At 36.9% G+C, this 23,806-nt stretch overlaps 1 protein-coding gene across 6 annotated transcripts in view; it reads left to right on the top strand.

The window, feature by feature from the left end:
* KIAA1328 (KIAA1328 ortholog) overlaps positions 1–23,806 on the top strand; it is a 334,223-nt gene that overhangs the window by 918 nt on the left and 309,499 nt on the right. For 4 of the 6 annotated variants that reach the window (XM_077753788.1, XM_077753789.1, XM_077753787.1 and 1 more), the window contains exons 2-3: positions 6,451–6,590; positions 18,431–18,525. In XM_077753788.1, the coding sequence (XP_077609914.1) occupies positions 6,549–6,590; positions 18,431–18,525 (137 nt within the window). In that variant the 5' untranslated portion in view covers positions 6,451–6,548. Of the gene's footprint in view, positions 1–5,704; positions 5,741–6,450; positions 6,591–18,430; positions 18,526–23,806 lie in introns of all 6 variants that reach the window. The other 2 variants (XM_077753785.1, XM_077753786.1) reach the window with 1 other exon arrangement.

Here is a 23,806-nt window from a genome sequence, read left to right as displayed (position 1 = left end):
GTCCGTGTACTGAATACCTGCAGAGGCAAGTCTTTTTGTCTGTTTGCTAAGATTGACGATAGCATTGTTTGAGGCATTGTTGTTAACTTTTTGGCAGAATCATTCTCTGCACATTCTACTTAGCTCCCAGTGAAACTTAGAAAATTATATTATCAGTTTTCCTCATTGAGTTATCGAACTAGGATTACAGTGTCATGTGTAGAGAGGGATGTTTTTGCATTCCTTTCTCAGTGTTTAGCACTTTGTAAACATAATTACCCCTTGTCTCTGATAGGTGGGTGACAAGTAAAATCATACACATATACTGTGGATGAAAACACACTAGTGTACTGTGCAAATTAAATATCTTTTTTTTTTCTTATCAGGAAGGATGCAAAGAGAATATGTGCATTGGGAACTGGGCTGAATTAGGAAGTCAGGAAATTGGGATGAGTCTTTTCTCGTGAAACACTATGTCTGCAATGATAGAATTTTGTGACAGAGGAAGTATCTGAAGGTTAGCAGCTTATAAGGTGCTTTTTTTAGTGTAGTCATTTCATAACCACCTATGTGGTTTTGGTGGTTATTCCTTAACTTTCTCTATGACCAAGAGAATTGTTCTGATAGGTATAAATGGTGTGTGTGTGTGGTGGGGGGAGGGCAGTGTATTGCTGTGTCACTAAGTAAATTAATAGGTAGATAAACAGAAACTGCGTTCTTGGTCTAAGCAGCCCTGTATGTTCTCTTATTCATATAGTCCTGTTATTACTTACATCACATAGAAGTCTTATATTCTTTTCTCTTATATTCGCCCTTACTCTGAAAATTAATGTAAAATACTCGTCTTCTCATTGAAAATGAGTAGTAGAAATTAAATGGGGAAAATGGTGGTGATTAAATTTGATAGGAATTCCGATGTTTGAAATGAATTGCAAGGTTACCAGTATTACCCATTTCCCCTGCCTATTCCATATAATCCCAATTATCATCCAGCCTCAGATGTTTTCATTTTAAACCTCCATAGGACACAAAAGCAAAGACAAATATAAATTTGCTACTGAATTTTTGCTAGAAAAACATAAGGATAGCTATGAATCATTTGGTTTGGTCATGTATCTTTGGATCTTGATCTCTTTTTTTACTGCACTGTTGACTTCCTAAACCATCTCATAGGCTTTCTATAGAAGTTTCCAAAAAAAAAAAAACAAAAAGTATGTATAACCTGGTACTCTGTTCACACTATTAAAAGAAAGATTTTCAATGTTTTGCCTAAACAATTAGAGAAATGTGACTAAGAAATTTCCTATTCCTAGACATTTCTGTCATGTGAGGACTGATCATCTATGACTGAACATCACCTTCTTTTCTTTTTTTTTTTTTTTTTTTTTTTTTTTTTTTTTTTTGCTGTTGTTCTTATGAGTTCTGCGTGTCCTGCACAGTATGATTCAGCAGTAATGTTTGGCACAAGATATGTCTTTATACCTAATGTGTAAACACTGAGTATCCCATGTTGTCAATTTATGGGTTAAATCTACAAGTAAAATGCCCCTTCAGCCATAAACTGCTTTTCTCCTTCATTATAGTTCCTGCTAATCTCAAAAGAAATTAGTGTTTCTGCAGTATCTAAGTTTGATTGGGTGATACACTCCAGTGTTTTATCATTAACAGTATTTTTAACTTGATATTAACAAATATGAACTGTGAGGGACTTGGCCAACACATTGCAATAGCTATATATAATTGAATATTCAGTTACTTATAGAGACTTTATGTTGATGTTAAGAGAATGTACTAGCCAGGAAAGTCCTTTGGGTCAATAATAATTACATAGAGATATGTGTGTTGCTGGTAAGTGAAACTCAGAAAAGGTTAGATTAGACTGTGAAGTACCAAGTTTATTTTCTTCAGCTTTTGGTGATCTGGGATAGATAGGCGCCTTCCTCTCTCTTGTACTTTTGGTATCTAATTACTGCTTTAATTCTGGGAATTTGGAGTTTGGTACTAGCATTAAGCATGCTTTAAAATTTGCTGTACTTGTCTTAGTAAAGAACTTCCAAAGAAGCCACAGTAGAACTGAGGTGGCACATAGAACCCAGTAAGAGGTCCAGTATACATTTAGTATATATTGTGTCTCTTTGACTTTCCCGTAAAATGTGTTTGTGTGTTTTTTAGACTTTGAAGAAACTATTTGGGTTCTTGAATGAAGATAGATCACCAATGATTACAAAGGATAGGTCGGATGGAGGCAATTTCAAATATTTTTATGTTTATTTTTTAGAACCCATGTTAAGGTTAGTTTATTTAGCATTTCTATATTTGAAAAGATATTTAGCATGGATATAGCTAATGGGTTGTGCCTGCATATTTTGAAATTTTCCTCTACCCTTCAAAGTACTTCTGGCTAGTCTAAGAATTAAAATGACATGAGATAGATTAAGAGGAGAAAATCAAATTTAATTATGTATCTATGGGGAATCTACATATCTGTGAGAGATTCCAAAGACAAGTGAATGGGGAAGGGAATAGATGTCTGGGACTTCAAAGGCAAGGAAAGCAATTCACAGGAAGGTGAAAAGGAATAACTGTTTGGTAAACAAATGTTTCCTGGGCCATATAGAAACAATGGGACATAGAAAGGAATTTAACAAACAGACTTTGCTAAATTCCTTCCTGTCTACCACTCCTTGTTTATATTATACATAGTTATTTATGGTGATATCTCTCTTCTGGGATCAGGTCCTATATCAATTCTTTCAGGCAGTTAGTGGCAGGGACAAATATTCTTCATGAGTCTTTTGGGCCTTGATTGTTTTCAGGTCAAATAATCCACATGCCACAGTAACAGATCTTGGGGTGATCAGTTCTGAACCCCTACAGGATAAAGAGAGAAAGACAACACGGAAAAGTTGTTAGTGCCTTATAGAGTTAATTATCACTTTCATTCTTTCATACATGGTTTACTATGAGCTGGGCATTTGACATTAGGGGATACAACATTGAACAAAACCAGGCGAAAATTCTCCTCCAGTTGGTGCTTACGTTTTTGTGAGATGAGATGAGGCCATGAATAAATAAACCATATTGTATGCCCAGTGATTGTAGGTGACATGTAAAGAAAGAAAAAGCAGGAAAAGGGTAGCTATCATGGGGGTCTTTGTGCCTGGTTTTATGCCAGTACCATATTGCTTTGATTATTACAGCTTTGTAATATAGTTTGAAATCATAAAGCATGATGTCCCTAGCTTTGTTTTTCTTAAGATTGGTTTGGCTCTTTAGGGCCTTTTGTAGTTCCATAGAAATTTTAGGATTGTTTGTTCTTTTCCTGTGAAAAATTACATCATTGGAATTTTGATAAAGATTGCACTGAATTCGTAGATTGCTTTGGGTGGTATAGACATTTTTAACAGTATTAATTATTCCACTTTATAAGCATGGAATAACTTTTATGTTTTCAATTTCTTTAATGTCTTACAGTTTCGGTGTATAGGTCCATCATCACCTTGTTTAAATTTGTTCCTAGGTATTGTATTCTTTTTTTGATGCAGCTGTAAATGGGGTTGTTCTCTTAATTTCAATTTCTGTTTCTATTCATGTACAGAAACACAACAGATTTTTTTTTAATTTTTAATTTTTGGTTTTTTTTTTTTTTGAGAGAGAGATAGAGACAGCGTGAGCAGGGGAGGGTCAGAGAGAGAGGAAGCCACAGAATCCGAAGACAGGCTCCAGGCTCTGAGCTAGCTGTCAGCACAGAACCTGACACGGGGCTTGAACCCAAGAACGTTGAGATCTTGACCTGAGCCGAAGTCGGACGCTTAACCGACCGAGCCACCCAGGCGCCCCGTGAAACACAACAGATTTTTGTATATTGATTTTGCATCTTGCAACTTTGCCAAATTCGTTTATTCTAATGTGTTTCTTTTGATAGAGTTTTTAGGGTTTTCTATATGTAGTATGTCATCTGCAAATAAAGCTTATGAAAGATCTCTACAGTTTGTTTTTCTTATGTAGAAAGCAAAGTTATTAGCTCAGAGTAAGGATGTTGTAGGTGGCATCAGGTTTGAGAGAAGATATTTAATGAGCTTCTGAATTATGATACAGCTGGGTTGGGGCCCTCAGTGGCTGGTCTGTTCCAGCTGTGAACAGTCTTCTTTGTGAATGGTCTAGGGAAGTGTAGTATGCATCCCATGGTTCAGTTATGTTAGTCTTTCCATAGGTCATCTTTGGAGAATGTTCTGCAAATTCATTGTTACTGTGTCTTCTAATTGAAGACACTGCCAAATGGAGCTTGTCCTGAATCATCTTGAATACTTTTCCCTTGGGTACCTTTTCCCCTGTGGGTATCTCCAACAGCAGATTATTTATTGAGCACCTACTGTGTGCACTAATCCCAAGGGATATAAAAAAAATGACTTAGTTTTTGCTGTTGAAGAGGCTGCATAATTTCACTTGGAAGGCTTTTTTAGATTGGGTGTCGGTGAATTTATAAATTTTCTCTCTGCTCCAGTGTTAGCTGCTATCAGTTTTCCTCAGACTATTGGGGTCTGATTTCGTTTGTTTACTTGTCTTATGTGCCCCTTAAAATTTTCTAAGCTCCAAACCTGATGTCTGAAATAATTTGAAGTTTAGAGGCACTAGTTATCAGCCTGAATCTTGTAGTACTATCTGTGGTAGTACTTGTGCTGCTGCAGAGAGCTCTAAGAAATCACCTGGCACCTCAGATGGTAGCACCCTCATTGTATTCCTCAATTCCTATACGGATCCTAGGCACTTAACACTCAGCACTCCTTGAAAAGATTCCATAGCTAGGAGTGATCCTGAACTGAAATATATTGACTTTTTTAAACAGGTTATTAAATCTACTATTTTACTCCAGCCTTTTCCTGGAAGGAAATTTTTAATAATTGATTAGTCTAGAAATCTTGGAAAAGAAAGCACTTTATAAAAGAACAGAAAACTGGAATTTTCTAGGTCATTTGGAAAAAAATGTTTAAACACTTACTTCCTGGAAGTGTAATTGAAGGTTATCAAATTGTGGACTTATCTGGATTTAGATATAGTTCTGAATAAAATTTTGTTTCTTAAAAGAAAGCTTTCTTACTATTTTGGTTCTTCTATAGCAGTATTATGATGTTAGCTTTTCTAAATTTCTCCTTTTGAGATTCAGAATAGTTCTTTTTGTCTTCAGTTTCTTCCATTTGTTAAATCATAGGGCTTCTTGGGACATTTCATGAATGCACTGCTGAAGAATAAAATTTTTTTGTGTTTGCATGATTGACTTGCCCTCAAACAGTGTTTGTTCTTCAGAGCTAAAGCTCATTTTGAGATTATTTATTGAAGCCTAAAATAACTTGTCCATTCTCCAATAATAAACTGGAGCATTTAGCTCGTTGTTTACAAAAGAAAAGGAATGAAAGGAACCTAACAGCAGAATTTATTGTATAGGGTATCTCACTTAGAAATAAGCATGGATGAAAATTTTATGGAACAAGACCTTCCAGAAATTTTACAAAACATATAGTGTGACTATGTAAAGAGGAACTTTGAAAGATTATTAAGTTTACTACATTTATTTCAATTGCATTGCTTTCTAATTTTGTTTTTAAAAGCTAGTTATAAATTCCCAGGTCAAAAGAAATTAGGAATTATAACAGAAGTGCAGAACAGAGGCAGCATTTGGATATTGCATGATCGTTTCTAGTATTTTCCTTCATGTCCTTCTTCATAGTTTCTGATGAAGAACAATCAGTAGTATATGTTCCAGGTATGATTTTCTGTATTAATTTGGTAAGCTTTCTTTGCTTCTTAAGTGTTAGGAGAAAATAAAACAGTAGGACCATTTTGCCAATATAACTAGAGGCAAAACAGTTCATTGGAATCTAATTTAAAAACATACTTGGTTTGACCTTACTAAGGTTTGAAATGTTGCCTTATTTTATGGGCTGGTCAGGCAAGTAAGCTTTAAATGAACTTGTAGAAAACTTCATTCATCTATTAAAGAGCAAGAGATTCTTATCTTTTATATTGCAAATAATAGCCTAAATTTTATATTTCAAAGAAAAATGTGAAAACTTTTTGATACAGGGTTTATGTGATAGTCTCTTTAAAGCTTACTGGTTATTACTAAATGAGTATTAAACTGAATAATTGAAGGTACTCTGATTATGTGAAAAAATTGGATTTTTAATTTTCCCTACTTTAAGGTACATATTGTATCTTATGACTTATAGGTTTTAATGTGACTTATGAATTTTCACATCACCTTTTAAAAATATTTTAGTTGAATCTTAAATGTATTCAAAACATAATCTTTTCATGATTCATTATTTATTAAGAGGTTTAAAATGAAGTTTATAAAGTAAGAGTTTTCCTAGTCAGGTCCCTTAAGGAGGGATATTGGGGAAGTGCTTACTGGGGAGTGAGTTTAAGAGAATAAGGTATAATTTTGGTATCTTCTTTGATGGAAATCCTTAGGAATTTCTGCAGAAGGAAATACCAGATCAAGACACAAGTTGAGTCCAAAAGCTGATGTTAAACTTAAGACTTCCAAGGTTACTGCTGATTCAGTCACCATGGAGTCTTTAGAAGGTGCAGGAGACTCGGTAGATGAACAGGTCAGTAATTTCTCCTTTTTTCCCCTTACTTTTTATAAATGCTGACCAATAACTTATAGATAACGATAGAAGAGTCCTTGAAAGAATGTTAGATAATCTACAAGCAATCTTAGAAGGTACAGAGGATTCTAGGATGCTTTACATGGTATGAATATAAAGTATGTAAATCACTCAAAGGTTTTGCTCTAAAATGTCTAGGTTTGCCTTAAGGCTTAGTTAAGTAAAATTTAGTATCTTGTTATGTCTCGAAAGACCTACATCCTGATAGATGTGAAGTTAGTAAATCAAATTGACAACAAATTTTTATTAAGTGTTCTCTATGATTTTTGTTCACGTGAATTTGTTAGATGATGATGGATAAACTTCTATATATAAGAAAGAAATTTAGTTAAAAGAAATTTTCCCTACTAATTATTATTTCCTTTACTTTAAAAAATATCATAAAGACTATAGCCCAGTCATTGATTCCTCCTTCATCTTTGCCTTTGTAATAGTATCTATACATTCCTTTGCTGTATGTTCTTACCTGATAGGTTAATATGATTTTCCTTTTTGTTACATTTTGTCTCCCAACCAGAGGGTAAGTCAGGGTTTGGCAATGCATCATGTATAGGCCTAGTTGCTTGCTGCCTACTTTGTAAATAAAGGTGTGTTGGAATACAGGCGCACTTATTCTTTCTATATTATTGCTGCTTTTGTATTATAATGGTAGAGTTGCTTCCACAGTGTCTGCCCACAAAGCCAAAACATTTACTATTGAACCCCTTTAGAGAAAACATTTTTCATTTCCTGGTTTAGTTCTTGAGTACATCTCCAGTATGTGGTTTGTTGCTGATTGTCATGTTTAGAAATCTATAGGATTTACCCGGAATTAGCCCAAAAGCCCTACTTGTATTACTTGTATCCCCGTTGTATCCACTTTACACTGGGATGTGAATAGTAGTTGAATTTACAAGTTCTTTTTAAAAGTTGAAAGTGTTTTTTCATATGATAGTTTGTACATTTTATACTGAACAATTACCTGCTTTTGGATTAAGCCCTTATTTTTGTATGAGTCTATTGGCTTATTAACTGTAAGTCTTTGTTGGGCTATTTCACGTCTTTGGGAATTATAGTATATATCTTTAACTTATCACAGCCTATTATTTTAATGTTTATTTATTTATTTTGAGTGAGATAGAGAGAGAGTGTGTGTGCAAGTGGGGTAGGGTAGACAGAGACGGAAAGAGAATCCCAAGCAGACTCCATACTGTCAGCACAGAGCCCTATGCAGGGCTCCATCTCCTGAACCATGAGATCATGACCTGAGCCAAAATTAAAAGTCAGACACTTAACCAACTGAGCCACCCAGGTGCCCCTATCACAGCCTATTTTAAGTTATATTTTTCACTTCACCTATAATTTTGAGGTCCTTTCAACAGTCTACATGTCCTAACTTTTGTGATATTGTCATACATTTTACTTTTATAAGTTCCCCCCCAAAACATTGTTATTTCTTTTGCTTAGTCAATGGTCTTTTTTTTCAGATTGATATATAATTCATATATCATAAAATTTCCTCTTTCAAAATATATAATTCATTGGGTTTTTGGGGGGTATTTTGTTTTGTATATTTACAGAGTTGTGGATCCATCACCTCAGATGGCTAATTCTGGAACATTTTCATCACCCCAGAAAGAAACTCCATTCTGTATTAGCAGTCGCTTCCCATTCCCTATTCATCTCAGCCCCTAGCAACCACTAATCTACTTTAGTCTCTATAGATTTGTCTATTCTGGGCATTTCATGTAAATGGAATCCTATAATATGTGACCTTTTGTGGCTGGCTTCTTTCACTTAGCATAATGATTTCAAGGTTTATCTATGCTGTATCATGTATTATTATTTCATTACTTTTTATGGCTGAATATATATTTTGTTTATCCATTCACCAGTTGAAGGACTTTTGGGCTGTTAAGCTTTTTGGCTATATGAATAATGTTGCTATGAACATTCACATACAAGGTTTTGTATGGACATATGTTTTTACTTCTCTTGGGTATTTACCTGCAAGTAGAATTGCTGGGTCATGTCATAATTCTGTGTTTAACCTTTGGATGAACTGCCAAAGTGGCTATACCATTTTGCTTTCTACCAGCAGTGTATGAGGATTCCAGTTTCTTCTCATTCTTGCCAACACTTACTTTATAGCTATTCTTTTTATTATAACCCTCCTAGTGAGTATGAAGCGGTATCTCATTGTGGTTTTGATTTGTATTTCCCTAATGACTAATGGTAATCATTTCTTTATGCTTCTTGGCCATTTGTATATGTTCTTTAGAGAAATGTCCATTCAGATCCTTTTCATTTGGGTTATTTGTCTTCTTACCGATGAAGTTAAATGAGTTCTTTATAAATTCCATCTTCAAGTCCTTTATTAGATATATTATCTACACATAGTTTCTCCCATTCTGTGCATTATCTTTCACTTTCTTATTGGTGACCTTTGAAGCATGAAAGCTTTAATTTTGAAGTCCAGTTTATAATATTTGTTTCCTGTGCTTTGATGTCAAAGAGTTTTATTGTTTGAGATACTACATTGAGTCTTTGATCCATTTTGATTTAATTTTTGTATATAGTGACCCAAAATCATTCTGTTGCATGTGGATATCCAGCTGTCCCAGCATCATTTGTTCAAAAGTTTATTTTTTTCCCTTTGATCATCCTGGCACCCTTGTTGAAAATCTCCTAACCATGTAAATGTAAGTTTTCTTTTGTGGACTCTCAATTCTATTCCACTGATTTACATTTCTATCCTTCTGCCAATACCAAGCTAATTACTCTTTGGAATTATGTTTTGGAATCAGGAAATGTAAGTCCTCTGAGTTTGTTCTTTTTTTTTTTTTAAGATTTTAGCTATTCTGGGTCCCTTGAATTTCCATAGGAATTATAGAATTAACTTGGCAGTTTCTGCACTAAGGTCAGTCTGAAATATGATAAGCAACTGCAGTGAATCTTTAGATAAATTTGGAGAGTAATCTCAACCTAATAATATCAAGCCTTCTAGTACTCAAATAATGTATGTGAGGTATCTTTCCATTTATTTAGTTCTTTAGTTTTTTTCAGCGATGTTTAGCAGTTTTAAGTGTATATATCTTGTATTCCTTTTGTTAAATTTATTTATAGAGATTAAGTGTTTTATACTTTTTGATGCGGTTTTTTGAGGGGATTTGGAGAGAACAGGGGGAATGTCAGAGGCAGAAGGAGAATCTTAAACCAGCTCTACACCCAGCACAGGGCTCAGTCTTGCAAACCATAATATCATGACCTGAGCTGAAATCAAGAGTCAGGTGCNAAAACTAGAAGTGTGTGTGTGTGTGTGTGTGTGTGTGTGTGCATTTCCCCCCCCCCTCAAAACTAGGGAAATGTGTGCATTTTTCATTGGAGAACATAATGGCTTGTGGTTTTTCTGTATGTGAGCTCATGATCTTTGGTGTCCAAAAGTTAATTCATTAACAGTTTCAACATGGTAATTATGCCAATTCAAGTTTTCTGGGAAGTAGGTGCCATGATAAAAGTAGAAATGGCAGAGATTTATGGAGGAAAAGCTCACATAGGCTAGAGAGTAAAGCAATCAAGAATACACCAAGAGAGCCTTAGGATTTTACTACACATCTGGCATCAGTGAGAGAACAAAGAAAGAAGAAAAATTGACTAGGAAAACCTCATACTTCGTACTGCCTTGCAGTCTGAAGTAGTGTCTGTCAGGCTAATGGGGGACCCCAAAGCAATACCGTTCNCAGTCTTGCAAACCATAATATCATGACCTGAGCTGAAATCAAGAGTCAGGTGCTTAACTGACTGAGTCATTGATGCTTGAGCCCTTGATGCTATTATTAATGGAATTATATTCTTAATTTCATTTTTGGATTATTTGTTACTAGTGTATGGAAATAGAGTTGATTTTTTCTCTTGGTTTTGTATCCTGCAACTTTTCTAAATTCACTTAATATTAGTTTATATCTAATAGTTTTTGGTGAATTTCTTACAATATTTTATATGTGTCATTATACCATCTGTGAACAGAGATAGTTTGACATCTCCTTTTCCAATTTGGATTTCTTTTATTTCTGTTGTGTTTTAAAAAGAATTCAATAATTCAACGAAAGGCTTTTAATTTTACCCATGTAGTTACCATTTAAGTTTTTTTCTTTTTTTCCCATTGGGTATCATTGGTATTTCCCATCTGCTTAAAGTGCTTCCTTTAACATTATTTATTTTTATTTTTATTTTTTTCTTCCTTTAACACTATTGTAGTTCAGGTATATTGCGAATGAATAGTTTGGCTTTTGTATACCTGAAGAAGTCTGTTTCACTTTTGTTTTTACAGGTTATAGAATTTGAGTTGACAGTTTTTTCTTTCAGTAGTTTAATGATATCATTGCACTACTGCCTGGTTTGCATGGTTTTTGCAGGGAAGCCTACTGTCACCCTTGCTTCTGTTCTTCTGTATTTAATATGTGTGAGTTTTAACTCTGGCTACTTTTAAGACTTTTGTTTTATCCGTGGTTTCATGCCCTGACTAATTTTCTGAATATGTATTTTGGTTGTGGTTTGTTGAGCCTTTTGGATTTGAGAATTTATAGTTTTCATAAAATTGGGAAAATTTTTGGCCATTACATATTGAGATATTGTGTTCCTCCCACCCTTATGAGAACTCCAGGTATACCGATATTAGGCCACTTATGCTTACCCCACAGCTTTCTGCTGGTTTTTTCCTTCAATTTGTTGTTGCTATTGTTGCTCTGTGTTTATCTAAAGATAGTTTATATTGCTTTGTCTTCAGATTCATTAATCATTTTCTCAAGTGTCTAATCTGCCACTAATCTCATTCATTCAGTGTATTTTTTACATTAGACCATGATTTTATCTCTAGAAGTTCAATCTGAGTCTTTCGTTTTTATTTATATATTTTGTGTCTACTTAACATGTTTGGTCTTATAGTTTCTTGAGCATATGGAATATAGCAACTTTTAAAGTTCTTGTTTATAGTTCTATCACTGAGTCATTTATGAGCAGATTTCAACTGAGTCAGTTTTCTGATTATGTATTATATTTTCCTGCCTCATTAGCTGCCTGGATGTTTTTTATTGGATGCCACTGAACAATGAGAATCATACCTTTTTTTGACTTCCGGATCATTTGTATTTCTGTAAATAATCTTGAGCTGTTTTTCTGGGACTGAGTTAAGTTATTTAGAAGTAGTTTGATCTTTCTGAAGCTTGGGTTTAATCTTTTAAAGGTGACACGAAAGCAGCTTTTAATATGGGGCTAATTTTGCCTGCTGTAGGCAGTACCTTTCTTCCTTTTGCCCCTTGAAGTATAAGGTTCTCCACTCTGGCTGGTGGGAACATGAGCTATTCCTGGCACTGTATTGGCTGCAGAAATTACTCTCACGTTCTGAGTTGTTCTTTCTCTGGATGTTGGTAGGTTCCCTCAGAAACATGCTGATCAGTGCTCAGTGGTTGATCAGGAACCCTCTGCAGGTCCCTAGAGCTCACTTTCTGTACAGATCTGTTTTTTCCATCACTCTGCCCTGCAAACTCTAGACACCTTGGCTTTCCTGGACCCCTAGCTCTGTCTTCTCAACTTTGGGAGATTGCTGGGTTTCATTTGAGTTCCCACGTTGCACACTGGAAACTCCAGAGCCAGTTGAGCTAGGATAATGGCATGGCTCATCTTATTTGGGTCCTCTCTTTCAGTGGTCACTTTCCCGTGCTGCTTGCTATCCGTGTTTGAGAACTGCTTTTTGATATATTTTGTCAGGTTTTTTAGTTGTTTTAGGCATTGGAATAAGTTGGTTCCTGTTAACTCCTTTTTGCCTGGATGTGGAATGTAAGTGTATAGTATTTTGCCTCAAAACTAGAAGTGTGTGTGTGTGTGTGTGTGTGTGTGTGTGCATTTCCCCCCCCCCTCAAAACTAGGGAAATGTGTGCATTTTTCATTGGAGAACATAATGGCTTGTGGTTTTTCTGTATGTGAGCTCATGATCTTTGGTGTCCAAAAGTTAATTCATTAACAGTTTCAACATGGTAATTATGCCAATTCAAGTTTTCTGGGAAGTAGGTGCCATGATAAAAGTAGAAATGGCAGAGATTTATGGAGGAAAAGCTCACATAGGCTAGAGAGTAAAGCAATCAAGAATACACCAAGAGAGCCTTAGGATTTTACTACACATCTGGCATCAGTGAGAGAACAAAGAAAGAAGAAAAATTGACTAGGAAAACCTCATACTTCGTACTGCCTTGCAGTCTGAAGTAGTGTCTGTCAGGCTAATGGGGGACCCCAAAGCAATACCGTTCTTTTTCTTTTTTTTTTTTAATATTTTTATTTACTTCTAGGAGAGAGAGAGACAGCGTGAGCAGGGAAGGGTCAGAGAGAGAAGGAGTCACAGACTGAAACAGGCTCCAGGCTCTGAGCTGGCAGTCAGCACAGAGCCCAACGCGGGGCTCGAACCCACAAACCGCGAGATCGTGACCTGCGCGAAAGTCGGACACTTAACCGACTAAGCCACCCGGGCGCCCCAGCAATACCGTTCTTTAAGGATGCCATGTCACAGAAATGGTTCAGTTCTAGTATCTCTGCTGTTCCCAGTCATTGGCAGTGGTGTGGACACTACATTGGATCTGGACGCATGACGGTAGTTAGTGAGGCACTTAGCTAACTACACTGTTCGCAGCAGGTTCTCTCTCTTAGACGCCACATTGTTTTACTCTTTACAGTAAAATCTATTATTCATGAGGAATTATTACGTGTATAGTGTTAAGATCAGTTCACTTTTCCATACTGACAGTCTATTGGTCTGCACCAGTGAGTGAGAAGACTCTTTTTCTCCCCACTGAATTGCAGTGATGCCATTGTAAACCAGGCGGCTATAGAGGTTATGTCCTTCCCTTATTCTGTCGTCTTTGGTAATATCTATTCTGAACTTTGTGTTTGTCATTCTTTTTCTTTTTCATTTTCTTTTTTAAGTTTACNTCCAGAGCCAGTTGAGCTAGGATAATGGCATGGCTCATCTTATTTGGGTCCTCTCTTTCAGTGGTCACTTTCCCGTGCTGCTTGCTATCCGTGTTTGAGAACTGCTTTTTGATATATTTTGTCAGGTTTTTTAGTTGTTTTAGGCATTGGAATAAGTTGGTTCCTGTTAACTCCTTTTTGCCTGGATGTGGAATGTAAGTGTATAGTATTTTGCCTCAAAACTAGAAGTGTGTGTGTGTGTGTGTGTGTGTGTGTGTGCATTTCCCCCCCCCCTCAAAACTAGGGAAATGTGTGCATTTTTCATTGGAGAACATAATGGCTTGTGGTTTTTCTGTATGTGAGCTCATGATCTTTGGTGTCCAAAAGTTAATTCATTAACAGTTTCAACATGGTAATTATGCCAATTCAAGTTTTCTGGGAAGTAGGTGCCATGATAAAAGTAGAAATGGCAGAGATTTATGGAGGAAAAGCTCACATAGGCTAGAGAGTAAAGCAATCAAGAATACACCAAGAGAGCCTTAGGATTTTACTACACATCTGGCATCAGTGAGAGAACAAAGAAAGAAGAAAAATTGACTAGGAAAACCTCATACTTCGTACTGCCTTGCAGTCTGAAGTAGTGTCTGTCAGGCTAATGGGGGACCCCAAAGCAATACCGTTCTTTTTCTTTTTTTTTTTTAATATTTTTATTTACTTCTAGGAGAGAGAGAGACAGCGTGAGCAGGGAAGGGTCAGAGAGAGAAGGAGTCACAGACTGAAACAGGCTCCAGGCTCTGAGCTGGCAGTCAGCACAGAGCCCAACGCGGGGCTCGAACCCACAAACCGCGAGATCGTGACCTGCGCGAAAGTCGGACACTTAACCGACTAAGCCACCCGGGCGCCCCAGCAATACCGTTCTTTAAGGATGCCATGTCACAGAAATGGTTCAGTTCTAGTATCTCTGCTGTTCCCAGTCATTGGCAGTGGTGTGGACACTACATTGGATCTGGACGCATGACGGTAGTTAGTGAGGCACTTAGCTAACTACACTGTTCGCAGCAGGTTCTCTCTCTTAGACGCCACATTGTTTTACTCTTTACAGTAAAATCTATTATTCATGAGGAATTATTACGTGTATAGTGTTAAGATCAGTTCACTTTTCCATACTGACAGTCTATTGGTCTGCACCAGTGAGTGAGAAGACTCTTTTTCTCCCCACTGAATTGCAGTGATGCCATTGTAAACCAGGCGGCTATAGAGGTTATGTCCTTCCCTTATTCTGTCGTCTTTGGTAATATCTATTCTGAACTTTGTGTTTGTCATTCTTTTTCTTTTTCATTTTCTTTTTTAAGTTTACTTATTTATTTTTGAGAGAGAGAGAGCTGGGGAGGGGCAGAGAGAGAGAGTGAGAGAATCCCAAGCTAGTTACATGCGGTCAGCATGGAGTCCAATGTGGGGCTGAATCTCCTGAACCCTGAGATCATGATCTGAGCCGAAATTAAGAGTTGAATGCGTAACTGACTGCGTGATCCAGGTGTGCCATCATTTGTTTGTTTTTCTACGTCAGGAGTTGACACACTTTTTCTGTAAAGGGCCAGATAGTAAATATTTAGCCTTAGTGAGCTATGTGGTCTCTGTCTCACTTACTTAACTCTACCACTCTAGTGTGAAGAGTCAATGTATAAATTAATGTACATGGCTATGTTTTAAGAACCCCTTATTTACAAAAATAGGCAGTGAACCAGATTTGGCTTGCAGCTGGTTTACCAACCCTTGTCCTGTATAGTCTAATGCATACTTGTGTTTTAAATAATGTTCAGTGTTATATGTGTTTGGAACTTTATATAAATGAGCTAATTCTATGCGTGTTGCATCATTTGCTTTTTTTTCTCAATATTATGTTCATGAAATTTACTTATGTTGTACATAGTTATATGCCATTTATTTTCAGTGATAGTTCAATCAGAATTTAGTCAGTTATTTTAACTGAGCATGTTTAATATAAAGATCTGCTAAATTGGTGCCAGAGAACTGAAGAGGCAAAGAGACCTCATCAGGATTTCAGTAACTGCAAGCAACAGCTCCCATCGCTAGGAGAACAGCCAGAGCAAGTTGGAATTATTAACACCTAGAAGCTTGAAGGAGGGGCCCATTAGAGCTGGAATCTGGACTTGGGAGGATGGGGAGCCACCTCTCTGGTACTGCCGTCCCCGAGGAGACATGCTCAAGGCTGGCTCTGCCAGGGCCCGGAGGGCTATAAACTGCAGCCACGGTGCGTGCCATGGCACTCACGGTGCGTGCCATGGCACTCTGGCTGGGGGACATGGTGGAACCAGGACATGAATAGGGAGGATTGTGTCTTTTCTTCTGACAGCCTCTGGTCTCCCTCTAGTTCTCCCTGTTCGCAGATTTTAACAGAGGGCCATGTGACAAAGAAGTGCGGTTTCTGAGTCTCAGCCCCTGCATCACAAAGCAGAGCTTGGAAGGGTGGGTTTGAAGATGAAAGCCAATAAATGGTATAACAACCAGTGCCTAGGGAATTCCATTGTATACGTATACTACAGTTTGTTCTTTAATTGACAGCATTTGTATTTTCAAGTACCGTAAAACCAGTGCTGCTGAAATTCTTGCCCACGTGAAGGGGTTTCTCTTTGTTCTACTCATGCCACCGCTACTCAGATGTCTTCTCAGCTGTTTTCAGCAACTTCTTCCATTGCCAAATGGAGTGACTTCTTTCACATTCTGTGTAGTATTTTTGTTCCTTAGCACCATTATCCCCAAACTCTCCTTGAAACATTTCCTTTTCTCCCACAGTATTATATCCTTCTGATTCTTACCTTGTCCTTTCAAATACCGATTTTATTATCCTGTATTTGTAGATGATTCTTCAAAAGTAATTTTCTTCTTAATTTTAAGGAAAATTTAGAACATAGAAAAGTATAAAGAAAATAAAAATCTAAACATCATAATACAGTATGGCTGAAGTTTTTTCTTAATTTTTTAAATGTTTGTTTTTGAGAGAGAGAGATTGAGAGAGAGCAGGAGCATGGGAGGGGCAGAGAGAGAGGGGGAGACACAGAATCTGAATCAGGCTTCAGGCTCTGAGCTGTCAGCACAGAGCCTGATATAGGGCTCAACCACACAGACTGCAAAATCATGACCTGAGCCGACGTCGGACGCTTAACTGACTGAGCCACCCAGGCGTTCCACAGTATGGCTGAAGTTTAAATCTTTTATATTTTTCTCTGACTTGAGAGCCAGACTCACATTTCCAACTTCTTGCCTAAACATTTTTGTATGACTATCCTCCTGGCATCTTAAGTTGACCATATCCAAAACCAAACTCATTTCATTTTTCTACCATCTCCTTTATCTAATTTCCTTTTTCTCCCCATCTGTGACTCAGCATTTCCCCTCTATGACTATCAGTATTTCCAGGATTCATTTTAGAGGTCTTGGAGTATCCTTGGCAACCTGAAGAAATTGGACTAATCTACTTTGTAGTGAAGAGCCAAAAATTAAGTCCTTCATTAAGAGCAACCTCGTGCTGCACGTACCCCCAGTCCCAGTCTCAGAAAAAGCCTCAGATTGTTCAAGGCTAAAGCCATCCTCAGACCGCCCTCAATTCAGCTAATCAAAAAGAAAAAAAAAAAAAAATTCCTATGGTCTGAGTCAAGATTGGGAACTGCAGATACAAACTAGCCAATTTCTCACCATTGCCTGAACCCCACGTGGGCCCTTTGAACTCACCTCATAATTGGTCATCTTCAAAGGATTCTCAAGAGTCATGATTGGGTCCCACCAAAAGTAATGAACCCTCACAGATACTGAATGGTCAAAGCTGTAATTGTAATTGGTGCTTATGTGATGATGCTACATGTACTGTAACACCCCATCCCTTACTCCTTAAAAACCCTGTTCACTATTGTTCTTCGCTTCACCTTGCTGCCATGACACCGGTAGGCTGGTGAGCCCCTACTCGAGCTTGTAATAAAGACCCTTTTGTATTTGCATCGGTGCCGGCTCCTTGGAGGTCTCTGGGACTCGCGATTCGGGCACAACAGTGGTTGTCCAAATTTTCCTTCCATTTACATGACTCCATAAGTTGCTTTAAAGATGTGCAAGTACTTGATGTACAAGCACTGGGAGAACTTCTTATAGCACAAGAGAGGGAGAGGATAGTTCAGTGGTTGAGAGCATATACTCATTCTGATACTTTAACTGTTGGTATCCTAGGCGAGATATGTACCCTCACTGTTAATAGAAATAATACCTGCCTAACAGCACTGTTGTGAAAGTGAGATGGATTCATAAATGTAAAGTACTTTTAATGTTCCTGACGTTCAGTAAGCACTAGGTACGTGTTAACTGTTGTTATTATTTTTCTTTGGTCTAGTACCCATTGGAATGAACTTTAGGACATACTGAGAGTTTAGCAACTGGTGCCTCTGCTGCCAACCTTAGTGTGTTTTTACACAGCTTAGGGGCTGCGACATAGGAGAAATTCTCAGTATCTTCCATTAGGAGTTTGTTTTGAGACATTCACCAAGGGAAAGTTGTTTCCTTAATATTCCCTGATGTTTAAGCAGGGACATTTCTGCCATTTCAGTTCTTCCTGTGTGCTTCCGTGTATAAATATTACGATGTCCCCTGTTAGACAGACAGTTCCTTAGCCTGTTTTGAGTTCATAGTAGATTTGAATGAAACAGGTAAAGAATGTACCTCCAGAGAAAAGGTATCTGAGAAATTTTACCTCCTGTACTAATTTTAAGAGATTTCTCATAAAGTCTTAAAAGTTGTTTTCAGCCAAAGTTTAACCAAAAGATTTTTTTGTTTTGTATTAGAATTTCTGCAGGGGAGGAATAAAGAGTGCATCATTGAAGGATTTATGTCTCGAAGACAAAAGGCGCATTGCAAATTTGATTAAAGAACTGGCCAGGTAAGATAAAATCTTATATGAAATGTATTATTATATAAGAGAGACAACTTTTTGAGAATAGAAATGGAATATGTTTTGATGTCATTGTATCATTGATCTTATGGAAGCAAAGACTTAGAGAAAAAGGTTTTCTGTGGCCTCAAAAAAAGAAAGACCAGAACAAACCACTTCCCAATTTACAGTTTCTTGTTTATTTAACTTCCCAAATTGTTTGGTGCACATATCTGCAGTGGTTCTCTTATCAGGAGGGAAAATGGAGGTGAGCTCTTGCTGTTGATGTAGGTTGATCTGTTGTAATCATTGCCATAGCAGCTACCTTTGGTTTTGTTTTAGCATCTGCCCAGAAATGAACATTCACTTTATTCTGTAGTTCATCGTAAGAATATCTACTGTCATTCTGCTAACTCCTGATGCTTTCAAGATTCGCAGTAAGGGATTTTGAATTTTGAAAATGATAGTTCATAACAGTTCGGTTTTAACATTTCAGTTTATTAATGATATGTATGAAGCATGTCTACTTGGAGTGACTTGTCAACATACACATCCAATTTTGGGGTCTTAAAATACTTAATAAATGAAGATATCTATAGAGGCATGTATTAATATAAATTATAAAGGTCAAATTTAAGGAAAGGCCATACCTAAAAGTTGATTAAAATAGTACTAGTTTTTGTCTTTGAATTGCATGTTTGGAAATAGTAGATCTTATCCATCTTTACTTTAAATTAAAATTGACTACATGAAGTGTTTCAAAATGTATTTCATGTCAATTTCATAAAAATGTTTGTGGAAGCTTTTCTAAAAAGACTAAAGTTAAAAAATTACCTTACTAGGGGTGCCTGGCTGGCTCAGTTGGTTAAGCGTCTGACTCTTGGTTTCAACTCAGGTCACGATTTTGTGTTTTGTGGGATCAAGGCCCGCACTGGGCTCTGTGCTGACAGTGCAGAGCATGCTTGGGATATTCTCTCTCTCTCTCTCTGCCCCACCCTCACTTGTGCGCGCGTGCATGCATGTGCGCATGCTCTCTCTCTCTCAAAATAAATAAATAAATTTTAAAAAATTACCTTACTAAATCATAGAATTGCAGTTATAAAGGATAGCATCAGTGATGCTTCAGGGTCTAGGATACAGGGTATGAGAATTTAGAGTACATACCTCAGTCTGAATTTGATATGCCACCTGAGATAAGCAATAATTTTTTTCAGTAGAATTCTTTGGCTGTTCTTCTAGTCCCTCAAGTAGAGTTTTCGTCAACTTCAGAGAATGTTCTTTGTGTTGGGGAAAACATTAGTTACTCTCTATACTCGCAGATGACCTTCTCACAAGGCTTTTTACCACTTAGATGGCTATGGCTATCCTTCCGTACACTTGATGGCATTGAAAACTATTACCGTTAGTTTGATTCCATGTATTAATGGTCCTGAGTTGCCATTATTATCCTAAGTGATCCATTGTAACACTTATTTATTTTTGAGACAGAGAGACAGCAAGACAGAGAGTGAGTGGGGGAGGAGCAGAAAGCAGGAGACACAGAATCTAAAGCAGGCTCCAGGCTCTGAGCTGTCAGTACAGAGCCCAGTGTGGAGCTTGAACCCATGAACCATGAGATCATGATCTGAGCTGAAGCCTGAAGCCAGAACCTTAACTGATGGGGCCACCCAAGCACCCCCAACTGATCTATTTTATTTCAGTTGCCAGGCTTGGAGAACACCTGAAATATTAGAGCATATTGTTTTGGTTTCAGCAACTTTCTGCTTTCCAGCAAAATGCTGGTTTCTTGGTAGAAGGTCAGTTTGTTAATACAGGGTATCAGAATAAATTTGCTTATATTGCTAGAAAACTCCATTATTACTGTATTGACCATTAATATACAGATATATGGGAATAATGTGTTCTTGGTTTCTTGAGTTTGCTAAGTTTCCCCTATTAAATATTTTATATTCAATAGAAAACATTTCTTTTTAATGTTTATTTTAGAGAGAGAGAAAAACAGAGTGTGAGTGGGGGCGGGGCAGAGAGAGTCAGAGACACAGAGTCCAAAGCAAGCTTCAGGCTCTGCGCTGTCAGCACAGATCTCAATGTGGGCCTCAAACTCACAAACCTTGAGACCATGACCTGAGCCGAAGTTGGACGCTTAACCAACTGAGCCACCCAGGCATCCCTAGTCTGTAGTACTATTTTCTACCTGTTGCATTTCATTCCCTCCTCAAGCTTATTTATCTATTTTAAAAAATATAGAAGTGCAACTTACATTCAATAATATGTTTGCATTTTTTTTGAATATATATACGTTTTAAGTGTGTATTTCAGTGAGTTTTGGCAAATGTAAGGACGTTTTTAAAAGTTATATTGAGGCCTTTTACAGTCTGTTTTTTCCTTCCAGATGGCCATTAATGTGATTTCTGTTATCATTGCTTAGTTTTACTTGTTCTGACATGTCATATAAATGGCCAGATAGTATGTGCCCTCTTCTGTTTGGCTTTTTTTCCCTCTGCAAGATTTTGTGTGTGTGGTAAAATGTATATAATGTAAAATTTACCAGCTTAACCATTTTTAAGTCTATAGTGGTATTAAGTACATTCATATTGTTGTGTAGTCATCTCCACAATCCCATTTCTAGAACTTTTTCATCATTGAAACCCTGTATTCCTTAAAAATAACTCCTCACCCTCCCCTCACCCCGAGTCCTTGGTAACCACTATCCTATGTGTCTCCCTGAATTTGACTATTCTAGATACTTCATACAAGTGGAATCGTAGAATATTTGTCCATTTATATCTGGCTTATTTCAGAGAGTAATGTTTTTGTGATTGTTTTTTCAATTTGTGTGTAGGAATAGTACATTTTTTTAGTATTGACTGGTCTTCCATTGCTGGCCTGCACTTTAATTTGCTTAGATCTTCATCTGTTAATGGACGTTTAGGTTGTTCGAGTTTTTGCCTTTATGAATGAAGCTTCTATGACATTCATGTACAAGTGTTTGTGTGGATATGATGTTCTAATTTTTCTTCTGCAAATAATTACATACAGAATTACTCAGTTATATCTTAAGTATACATTTAACTTTATAAGAAACTGCCAAACTGTTTTCTATCGTGTTTATTTCAACACTTCTACTACCAACTGATAATTCCTATTCACTAACTCTTGATACCGTCATTTCTTTAAATGCTAGCCATTCTAATGAGTATAGTGATATCTCCTTACGGAATTAATTTTTGTTTTCCTAAGATTAATACCATCATTGGCCATTCTTTTAAGTGTCTGTTAAAATCTTTTGCCTGTTTTTTTGACCCACCTCATTCTCTTCTTGATATTGTTGTGTTCTTTATATAATGTGGATGCCAGTTGTCAGATATGTGGTTTTCTCCATCAACCTTGCTTTCTGATTATCTTAGTGTTTTCTTTTGTAAAGGAAGAGTGTTTTTTTGATGAACTTCAGTTCATCAATTTTTTCTTTTGTAGTTCATGTCTTTAGTGTTCTATTAAAAGATCTTGCCCAGGGCGCCTGGCAGTCGGTTAAGTGCTCGAATTCTGCTCAGGGCATGATCTCACAGTTTGTGGGTTTGAGCCCTGTGTCAGGCTCTGTGCTGACAGCTAGCTCAGAGCCTGACACCTGTCTTCGGATTCTGTGTCTCCCTCTTTCTCTGACCCTCCCCTGCTCACACTGTCTCTCTCTCTATCTCAAAAATAAATAAGAAATTTAAAAGAATTTTTTTTAAAAAGATCTTGTCCGTCTCAAGATGGTTTTTTTTCCTTTGTTAGAAAAGACTACACTTTCTGTGGAATTACATCTGCCTCCTTGTCAAAAATCAATTGACCATACATGCATGCTCTATTCCTGGACTTTTCATTCCATTCCATTGATCTATGTGTTGCCTTTATGCCAAACTGACTTGATTACTGTAATTTTATAGTAAGTCTTGAAATCAGAGAAGTCCTACAGTTTTGTTCTTTTTGGAAACTATTTTGGCTTTTTGAGGTCCTTTGCATTTCACTGTAAATTTTAGAATTAGCTTGTCAGTTTTTAAAAGAAAGTTGCCTCCTAAATTTTCTTTGGAGTGTATTGAATTTGTAGATCAAATTGAAGAAAATTGACATCTTCACATTATTGAGACTTTCAATCTGTGATAGGTCATATTTCTTCATTTATTTGGATTTTCCTAAATTATTCTTTCTGTAGTGATTTGCAGTTTTTATGGCACAGGTTATAAAATATGCACATTTGTTATCCTTAAGTATCTTATATTTTTGATACTATTGTAGATGGTATAATTAAAATTTTTATTATACATTTAATTTTTAACTTTATATAATTTCTCATATGATAAAACAATTTTTTAAGTTTATTGTTTATTCATTCTGAGAGAGAGAGAGAGAGCACACATGCACAGTGGCAGGGACAGAGAGAGAGAGGAGGGAATCCTAAGCAGGCTCCGCACTCTGCTGTCAGCATAGAGCCCCAAGGGGAGCTGGAACCCAGGAACCTTGACATCATGACCTGAGCCAAAATCAAGCGTTGGATGCTTAACCAACTGAGCCATCCAGGCACCCCAGAATTAGTTCTTTAAATATTGACTTGGGCTCCTTCAAATTTTAAAAAAATGTTTAATTTATTTTAAAAGAGAGAGCAAGTGAGTTAGCACTCACACACAAGCAGGGTAGGGGCAGAGAGAGAGAGGCTCTGCGCTGTTCAGTGCAGAGCTAGACACGGGGCTCCATCCCACAAACTATGTGATTGTGACCTGAGATGAAATCCAGAGTTAAATGCTTAACTGACTGATCCACCCGGATGGCCCCTCCTTCAAACTTTTTAAATCCACTTGTTATAATAGTTGTTGTTGTTGTTTTTGCATAATACTTTGGATTTTCTGTATACAGAATCATGTCATCTACAAAGAAAAACTATTTAAATTTTTCCTTTCTATTTGTAGATACTTTGTTTCTTTTTCTTGCCCTTTCCGGTTGGCTAGAATCTCTGCTACAATATTGAATGAAAGTGGATGTCTTTTCCTTCTTATTCCTGATCTTAAGTCTTTCACCATTAAGTACAATGTCAGCTGTAGGATTTTTTTAAAGTTTTTTTTAACATTTATTTATTTATTTTTTGATAGAGAGAGACAGAGTGTGAGTAAGGGAGGAGCAGAAAGAGAGAGTAAGACACGGAATCTGAAGCAGGCTCCAGGCTCTGAGCTGTAAGCACAGAGCCAGACCTGGGGTTCAAACCCATGAACCGCAAGAGCATGAACTGAGCTGAAGTTGGATGCTCAGCTGACTGAGT

The sequence above is a fragment of the Crocuta crocuta genome, unplaced genomic scaffold (assembly GCF_008692635.1).
Source record: "Crocuta crocuta isolate KB4526 unplaced genomic scaffold, BGI_CrCroc_1.0 scaffold231, whole genome shotgun sequence".
Lineage (NCBI taxonomy): Eukaryota > Metazoa > Chordata > Mammalia > Carnivora > Hyaenidae > Crocuta > Crocuta crocuta.
Note: the sequence above shows the minus strand (reverse complement) of the source record. Positions and strands in the feature narration are given on the sequence as shown.